Below are 9348 nucleotides of genomic sequence, written 5' to 3' on the forward strand. Positions count from 1 at the left end.
CATCTCGCGGATGCCTTCGGCCTTGTGCTTGATCATCCTGGATCGACTCGTAGATTACGCAGTTCCCAGCAAGCAACTGTGGGTTCGCCTGAATGAGAGACGCCAAGTACGCTTCATCGTCGACCAGAGAGTCCACCCTAAAGGGAGCGGATTTGTAGGGTGACGCCATGACCACGATTCAGTGCTAACACCCTCTGGTACATTAACAAAAAAATGCGTGACAAACATAATTCGACATAAATATTGATCATCAAATAATAATGCCGGGCAGTCAAACATTCCGCATTCCTGTCACACAGGGTTTGCACAAGATGGAAGAAAAGACAACCCTTTTGAACATAATGGCTTTTGTGTTCTTTACTATCCTACTCTCAAATTAGGGAGTAGGATAGTAAAGAACTCGAAAGATATTATGTTGTGAATGGTTCTCTTCCTTCATCGTAGCGAATCCGCTATGTGTTAGGAATGGAGGATGATTGACTTCGACATTAAGCTTCTATCGGTTGAAGCTTGGCTAGTTGTTATTTCTTCTTCCATCATATGCCAACCGCTATGTGTTCAAAATAGAGAATGTCACAGGGATTTGCTGAAGATGGAATAAAAGACATCCATTCTGAACATAACGATATTCGAGTCCTTCAGGATCCTAACACCTAATTTTAGACTAGGATAGTGAAGAACTCAAAAGCCATTATGTTTTGAATGGTTCTCTTCTTCCATCATAGTGAAATCGCTATGTGTTAGGAATAGAGAATGATTGACTTCAACATTAAGCTTCTGTCCATCGGCTAATAATTGTTTCTTCTTCCGCCGTGAGCAAACGCTCTCATTTTAGATGGATCGAGTATGATCATGACGACTCGAAATAATTAAACACAAGTCACACAACAATGTTTGAAACGACATACTAATTAAGTTCACAACAATCATACAAGTAGCAAAGGATCTGATGTCTGGACACATTGGCTCTCCGCCGACTCCATCAAGGGGTTGCCGCAGTCCCGACCGTGGCAAGGGTGGCTATCAAGGTATCTACAGCTGCACAAGCTCTCTCGGCTGAAGCAGCCGCCCTCTCGGCCACTGCACGAGCATTGTCCTTGTAGGCGTCCGGCCTCCCGGCCGCTGCACGAGCTCCCTTCTCGCAGGCTGCTGTCCTCTCGGCTGTTGCAAGAGCGCTCTCCTCGCAGGCAGTCGCCCTCTCGGCTGCTGCCTCCGCTCTCTCGACAGCTGCATGAGCTCTCTCCTGTGAGGCCAGCACCTTCCGTGCCGCTCCAACCACCCTATCGGTGGCCTCGGTCTCCCTAACAAGGCGTCTCCAAGTCCCCATCTTTGTCGTCGAATAGTGAACACGCAGACCTAACCTAACATGAAGAAAAAACACATTGAATTTAGAATGAAAAAGTCCGCACACAGACATACAGGCATATGGGTTGACTTTCAGTACGTCGAGACTTTCTTCAACAGCTGTTATCTCTTAAATGGTACTATTTAGTTTTCACGTCAGATGTGCCGTATTCAATGATCCATTTAATCTGGGTGTTCTAACCTTTTAGGCTGATCATAGTGGGGAATAACTTAGACTAGTAACATGCATATGTTACTAGTCTATGTTACTACCTCTATAATGCATAGTATCATAAATTAGTATCATAGGTAGTCTCATTTATTGCCATGCATGACACATAGTAGCACTATATTTATTATGTTACGGTATCTACCTATATTACTATAACCATCTCTCTCTTCTTTAATTGCCTGTCACATAAGCATGTTTGCAAGTCCCAAGTATATGATACTACTTATGTTACCCCCACTATGGCCAGCCTTAAGTTTGCAGCCGATGGTTCCGGCCTGACGAAGATGTATGCTATGCCCGGCGCAAGCACCTAGATTGCACTGAGAAAAGGACATGGAGCATTTGATCCCGAGCTCATATGCTCTCGCATGAACAGTAAAATCGAAAAAAAAAACTGTTTTCTTTTGTGATAAACATTGATAAATTTTCTAACTGCGTGCAAAATTTCAGGTTGAAAGGACATTCGTGGAGGTCTGGGCAAAAAAATCGATGGTCCAAAAGGACTGTTGTTGGAAGCATTCTGGAGCATTGATTTTGTTTATTCTTTCCCAGACCTTCACGAATGTCATTTCGGCCTGAAATTTTGCATGCAGTTAGAACATTCATCAATGTTCATCACAAAAAATATTCATATTTGTTTGATTTTTTTTGATTTTACCGTTCATGCAGGAGCATATGAGCCCGGGATCAAAAGAGCACTTTCGCTGAGTAAATAAATAACCAACCGGCAGATGACGCCAACCAAAATCAAAGTCCCCCCAGGATCCCCAGCAAGCCCGCAGACTGATTTCTCCATTGCTGACATTCAATTACGAAATGGGCACGGCCTAGTGCAGCAGCACCAATCCTGACCCTGAATGAACATAAAAGTATTCGTGCAAAGTTATTTACTACAGAAAACAGAGTATTCCAACTTGAGCTAATGCCCCAAAATACTTGAATGAAGTGGAGAGGAATTCTTAAAACAGTTTTGCTAAAGCATATCTAGATGTGCAATAAGTAATGCACATCTAAGTCCTATGTCATTCTTCTTAAAATTTCTGGAGGATTCAGTCTCACGCAGAAAAAGATTTCGAGTATTCCAGTACTCCATATTTTCCATGGAAATCAATGAATCAGAAAAAAGATCCCCACACATCGGTTTTTTTTTTGAGTGCCCCACTCATCCGTTTCGTAGTGACCATCAACCGTGTTTTTCGATATAAAGCATGTTTTTATTAATTCAAATTTAGCACGAAGAGGAGAATACAAATTAGAAACCAAGAGTGCTCAGATTCTTCTTCTACTAAAGACTTCAGCCGCAACCTGTATCAGCAGTTTTGCTCAGTTGGACCGCAGTACGCGCAGTCCTCGTTTGTGTAAAAACTTGACAAAAATTCAAGCCAATGAGCCGCTTGAGCTATACCATCTTTGATCTTTAGCTGCCACATTTCATTTTATCTATATTGGTCAGTCGTAAGCAAGCACGGTCTTGGCGGAAATCCTGACTGGCCAGTTCTTCCTGTTGAAATAGACTGTCTGAACGCGTCAAAAAAGAAGAAGACTGTCTGCGGACTGTTTCATTGACAATATTCTGCTAAGAACGAAAGGCCTAAGCAAGCTTGACTTTGAAAGATACGTATCTAGCAAAGAACGATCCTGCTGTTGCTCCGAGGATGAAATTGATCAAAAATAATCGCTGAAAGATACCCATGAAGATCCGAGCTCGTCAGAAAATCTAGAGGATGCAAGATAATTAAATTGGAGCACCCACAAGGAATTGGCGTACTCTCTCCAGTCTCCATCTCACTGCAACTGTCCCTGTCTGTGAGAGAAGCCGTTTCTTTTCTTCTTCTTCTGCGGGGGTGAATGACTCGATGAAGGTACATATATCTTTTTTCAAAAAACAACAACAACTTGACAAGTAAGCTGAGCAAAGAAAGCTTGAAACTGTGTAACAATTAAGAACTACTGTATTAAGGTAATGCACTCGTGCTTTTATTTCAAAGTACAGATATCCGTTCCCAGATCAGCTAAGCAGCTAATTAAAGAACCAAACTTAGCGTTCTCCTGTTAGTCTGTTATGCATAATTCTCTAACTTTGACTGTTATGGATATTATTAAAGAAAAACATTTATCTTTGATTAAATGAAAGCAGTACCGTTAATTTTTTTCTCTCAACAAATTTGGTACTGATAAGTTCATCTGAAAGTTGAGATTTCTTCACCAAGACCATGTATGTTGGAGATTATGGTTTTGTCTGAACCATCAACTGTCTATAAAGGACACGTAACAAAAACTGTCCATAAAGGAGCTGGAGAACCAGTACATCGTTGCTTCAAGACGATATCATAAATAATGTCAATCTGAACAGACAAATGTGCCTTGCAAAAAAAAAAAAGACAACTGTGTACATCACTAGTGTAAAAAACACTCTTAAAGTGTCAAAAACGCCCTTATATTATAGGTTGGAGGGAGTATATATTTAATACGCAAAAGAGATAGGGATGAATACGACTGTTTATATCCAATTCAAGTTGTGGAATGCAGCGTTGCTTTAATAGCAACAGAAGCATTCTCCTGGTAGGGCTGAAGCACACATGTAAAGTCATATACTACATATGTAGTAATACTGCCTCCGTTCGGTTTACAGGCAACGTTCCATAAAACATGAACTTCCCCAACGTCGGACATTCAGGGTTGTAAAATGCAAACAATACCATTAGAATGTTATTTACAAAAGTTGAGGACTGTACCTGTCTAAACCACCATCTATTTACAAATGAAATTACAGAACTTCTAGTACATCGGTACTACTTTGAAAACATAAGTATATTGTCTAAAGAGAATATGCACACTGAACATCTACCTCTTCTTTCCAAGAGAGCGCGGAAGAGAGAAAAAACCAAGTCCTCTATAGTCCAAGATATGGAATGCAGCATCACTTCAATGACGAGGGAAGTACTCATGAGCATCTGCGCTTCCCTTTACCTTAGACATTGTGCATCTCAATCTGAATGTGTCCTGCAGGGACAGAGCCACCATGCATGCCATTCTGCTGCAATGGGTCAGGCTCTGTGTCTCCAACATTTTCGCCGCTCATATGGACGCCCCCGGAATTATTATTGCCAGCTTCATGGAAGGATTGTTGATCAGGGCTGGGGTTGTCACCTATGCCATTCTGCAACAGATGGGACTCATCGTTGGTGCCACTGTAGCTGACACTTTCCACATCAGCCTTTCTCAACTTAGTGCATCTGGCATGAATCAACCTCATTATGCTTATCAGCAGCATGAGAGTTGAAATGGATCCAGTGATGACGAAGAGACCAGAGAAGCTTTCTAAAGTAAGAGGCGCTGAATCAGTGTCTGGGATTGTGCCAGCATCTATCGGCGATGAAGTTGTGCCAAACCATTTCACTTCGATTCTTGATCCCTCATCCCCTCCTGCTAGGTTCAGGATGGCAGTTGAAAGATTATGAACGAGCGGAGAACCTAGATGAAATGCCTGAAGATAAGAACACAAAGTCAGCAACTAATTGTTTTTGGTCCAGACTGCAGCATACGCTGCAAGAACAAATCAGGAATATACCAAGGCATTAGGTTGAGTAGCTTACAAAACCAAATCCAGGAGTCTTGTATATGGATCCAAGCATAGTAAAATCATTTTTGTACCGATCGTCAGAGAGGAACGAAGTTAAATAAGGGATCTCATCAACAATAGCCGACACCCCTCCATTCTTGGATCCCTTCCGTAAAGCAACAGCATATTCTTCTTTCGTGGTGTACTTCCTTAACCTCTTTTCACTGATGTAATGATTCAGCAAGAAGGATCGCACAAATGAACCATCTTGGTATCCTACATAGTCACCACTCTGCCGGAGCTTCTCAAAATCTGTCAAACGGAGCCTCTTTGCAGTCAGATAGGATGACAGGCTTGCTGTGTAGCTCTGGACAAGAACCAGCACTACAAAGCACCATATCACCACAACAATTTTTGACAAGGGGCTTCTAATAGTATGACCTGTGCATGGAATAACCAAGAGACTGTAATCTTATAACTATGGTAATATATTAAAATACTTATTATAATGCATCAAATATTGTGAGAGGAACTTCAAGTTTCAAGTGCTGACCATGAGAAAATGTCAAAGTGGAGAAAACGAAGTAGAGGGCAGTGCTACACTGTCTTGACCTTGATCCTTGGTACTCCTGATTTCTGGGTAGTTCAATCATCCAAATGACAAAGCCAGTATAGAAGAAGAAGACCATGGTTGCAAACCAAAGCTTCCCTGTTAGTGGCTTTACAAATGCCCAACAGATTATTGCATCTGTTTTATCCTCAGGAAGCACAAGCATAGACACACCAGGCTGTGTGTATGGTACTGTGAAGTCGGCTATGGTCTCTCTTTCCACGGTTATGGTCACATCGCCTACTGCTCCATCATACACCTGTTTACCCGTCAGATAATTAGCAGAGATGAAAAGGTATTTAGGTACAAGAAACTATAGTGTTAACATATGAATACTCGTAAAAAGGATGAGATGCAAGTGGTGTAGGAGTTAGCCTTACCCCCAAAGACACGTTGCCTACTAGCTCATCATAAGTACCGTCGAACGCAACATATTTATGGCACGGACGAGGTTGTAAATTCCTCATAGCAGCCTCAAAGATATCAATGCTGTAGCCAGTGACATGTTGTTTCTTGGAATTAGGATTAGTAACAGTCACAAAAACTTGAAAACCTGGTTTGTGCGGCACGGCAATCTTTAGCCTTTTACCTCTGCAACTCTTGCTTGATTTTCTTGTATCTAGTTTTCTTCTGTATCTTCTATCGGTTTGTGAGTTAGGAAAGGTTATACTGTCATTTCCAAGTGTAAAGCCAAATTTTGCATAGCCCCAAGGAACTGTTACGGAATCTTCCAGCCAAAAGGCACACGATGTTGGAGAAATGCTGGGGAAGGAGAGAACAGGGACTTGGTTGCGGCGACGGCCCAGGTGTGTGACATGATCTTCTTTGGTTAGTGTCGCAGGGCCCCATATGATGGCTTGCACTTGCCTATTCTTGATCAGGTCCTCGGCTGCCAAAATCATAGAGAATTAGCCAAGCAAATAGCATGATCTAGGAACAATTAAGCAAGCAAATAGGCCTATTGTTGCATTATTCATTTAAGTATTTACACCACTGTTTTAAATAGCGGGCTATGCAAAATAGCAGCGGTCCTCCAAATCAGCTTGCTATAGCTGGCTATTACAAAACCTTATCGAAAAATTGTACATGAATCTTATAGCTGATCATTTAGCGGCACACTGCTCAAACCGCTATAATGACGCTACAGCTGGCTATTCAAAACTTTGACTTACACTATATGTTGTAGTTTCACGCCAGAGTAAGGGATTATCAGCATCATCAAAGTGAGGGACTATAGGTATGCCGTGCATCCGCATAACAGATCCTTTTTGCTTTCGTAACTTCCATACATACATACAAAAATAACTTGAAAGAAAATTTTGCCCTGCCGCTTTGTACCCACTAGCCAGCCAGTGGAGTCGCGAGAAAGAGTACCTTGTGGGCAAGAGCTAAGGAGGCTTTGCCGCTAGCTGCAACGACGATGGAGGCCATGGCGGTTCGCTGGGTCAACAGAGGTCAAAGCCTCAGAGGGACCGTGGGTGGTGCAGCCGTGGCCCATAGCCAGTAGTGGCAAGGCGACAAGCGGAGGAAGGACTCAGCATCTCGGCGCCGGGCGGGAGTAGCGTGTCTGGACATTGAGGGGTTGGCCTGCTGAGGCTGTCGGCGGTGCTGGGGTTACGACGGTTGTATGAGGGAAGCGAGTGGATGTTTGGGCGTGTGCCGTGTGGTACTACTACTAGGTGCATGGGCCCAATTGACAAAAAAACAAGTGCCTGGGCCCTAGAAGGCCGGTGTGTTACGTGGGCCAACATTGCACAGGGACCCGATCGATTTAGGGTTTATGAAACGAACCAGAATTTTTTGCTCAAAGGAAAAACCGAACTTTTCTCAACAAAAAAAACCGAACAAAAATATCTCTCACCAAAAAACAAAAAACCTCGTTTTCCTAAAAAAAACTCCTCAAACATTAATATGAACGAAATTCTTTCATATTTATCCCAGAATATTAAGTGTGTTTTTTCTTGCGGAGATATTAAGTGTGTGTATTGAACTGAATGAACTTTTTTTGAGTAAAAGGGATTACGAGTTCACTTGAATTGAATGAACTTGTATGTCATCTACTCATATTTAAATTTAAGTCCGAATTTGGATCGTATGGAAAAACAATCTTTGAATTTAAGCTCAAGTAGCCAGAATGCCAGATACATGCAGGGGTGAGATATGTTGAAGCGAAGACGACTAGAGAGAGATATTTAGGTTCGACGTATGTTCTTTTACCAGCATGTGCGGCCGTGGTCAGATCACCGCGCGAGTCTCGTACGAGCAGCTCGATCCGCGCGGCGCCGGAGCCGGCGTGAGCGGCGTGGAAGTCGTCCAACGCCATGGAAATGCAGGCGCGCCTCTCCCTCCCCACGCTCGTCAGGTCCAGCACCACGCCGACCCGCACCGGCGCCGCCGACGGCGATGCAACGGCAACGGCGCTGCTCCAAAGCGTGAGCAAAGTGACGAGGATGATTACGATCCTTGCTGCCGGCCGCTCCATGCGCGCGCGCGGTGGCATTCTCCCTACTACTGTAATTCGGTGTAGTTTGCTGTCCGTCCGTGGAACGTGGATACGGTAGGACTGCACTGCACTCCTACATCGTGTATATATACTGTCCGCCGTGTATGTACATTGATGTGTATGCACCGGGCGGGTGGCCGGCGGCGAAATTTCCTTGGTAATCCTCCTCATCCTCGGGCGAAATTTCTTGTATGCAAGCAAGTTCTCTAGAAATGCAGCGAAAGTCTGAAAGTGTCTCTCTCTCCCTCTCTCTGTCTCTTGACTCAGCCTCAAGAAGTCACTTGGATGCAAAGGCAAGAAGCGTGGCACCATTGGAAAGGCGTCCTCAGCAGCTTGATGGATCATCTTCGGTCTCTTGGCTTGTCCTCACAATTCGGCGAGTGTGTCCAGGCAGCGGCAGGCATGTGAGTTTCGACGAGGTTTCTGGTGTCAGTGTCAACTGTCAACTGTCAAGTAGAATGTTCGCTAGGGTAACTGAAGCATAGATAAGGCGAAAAAATAACGACAGTCGCAAGAATGGACATATATAGATCCTTGCTGCATTAGTAGCAGAACCGAAATCCCAATGTCTGCGTGGGCTTTAGGGAGGTCGTACGTAGTACATGGCACATGCATGTTCCGAGTAGGCAGGAGCGATGGCGAAGGTCGAGGTCGACTAAGGCTGATCGTAATAGGAGTATCATAAGCGCTATCGTGCATACTAACTAGACTTTTAGAATGATATGACATACAATTAAATAAAAAAGAGATGGTGTGGTATCATATCATATCATGCATTATATTAAATGTTGCACTACTTTGTGTCATGCATGACAATTAATAAGGCAACCTAAGATACTAACTTATAATACTATGCATTAGGAAAGTAGTATAATACACTAGTATCATATGCATGATACTAGTACTTCCTCCGTCCGAAAATACTTGTCATCAAAATGGATAAAAAGAGATATATCTAGTACTTATCTCCTTTTAAGTACTAGATACATCTCTTTTTATCTATTTTGATGACAAGTATTTCCGGACGAAGGGAGTAGATGATACATCCCATTACGACGACTTGAGGCTAAAGAACAACCGAGGCATCGTCGCAGTTT

General features: G+C 43.2%; 1 protein-coding gene across 1 annotated transcript; it reads right to left on the reverse strand.

Moving 5' to 3' along the window:
- Positions 1-4363: 4363 nt before the first annotated feature.
- On the reverse strand, positions 4364-8246 carry LOC123163033 (glutamate receptor 2.8). Its single transcript, XM_044580790.1, has 5 exons — positions 7966-8246; positions 6129-6637; positions 5692-6007; positions 5173-5579; positions 4364-5063 (listed from the first exon to the last, which is right to left on the reverse strand). Exons 1-5 carry the CDS (start codon positions 8228-8230, stop codon positions 4548-4550), a joined length of 2013 nt encoding a protein of 670 aa, XP_044436725.1. The 5' UTR covers positions 8231-8246; the 3' UTR covers positions 4364-4547.
- Positions 8247-9348: the final 1102 nt, after the last annotated feature.

This window comes from Triticum aestivum, chromosome 7B (assembly GCF_018294505.1).
Source record: "Triticum aestivum cultivar Chinese Spring chromosome 7B, IWGSC CS RefSeq v2.1, whole genome shotgun sequence".
In the NCBI taxonomy this organism is placed as follows: Eukaryota; Viridiplantae; Streptophyta; class Magnoliopsida; order Poales; family Poaceae; genus Triticum; species Triticum aestivum.

What these genes read in the sequence shown, in the direction of transcription:
- LOC123163033 (XM_044580790.1), bottom strand. Translation starts at nt 8,230, where the DNA reads ATGGAGCGGCCGGCAGCAAGGATCGTAATCATCCTCGTCACTTTGCTC. An exon ending in GACCACGGCCGCACATGCTG is followed by an intron (nt 6,638 to 7,965) that starts GTAAAAGAACAT and finishes TGATTTTGGCAG; the next exon opens with CCGAGGACCTGATCAAGAAT. An exon ending in CACTTTGACATTTTCTCATG is followed by an intron (nt 5,580 to 5,691) that starts GTCAGCACTTGA and finishes TTCCATGCACAG; the next exon opens with GTCATACTATTAGAAGCCCC.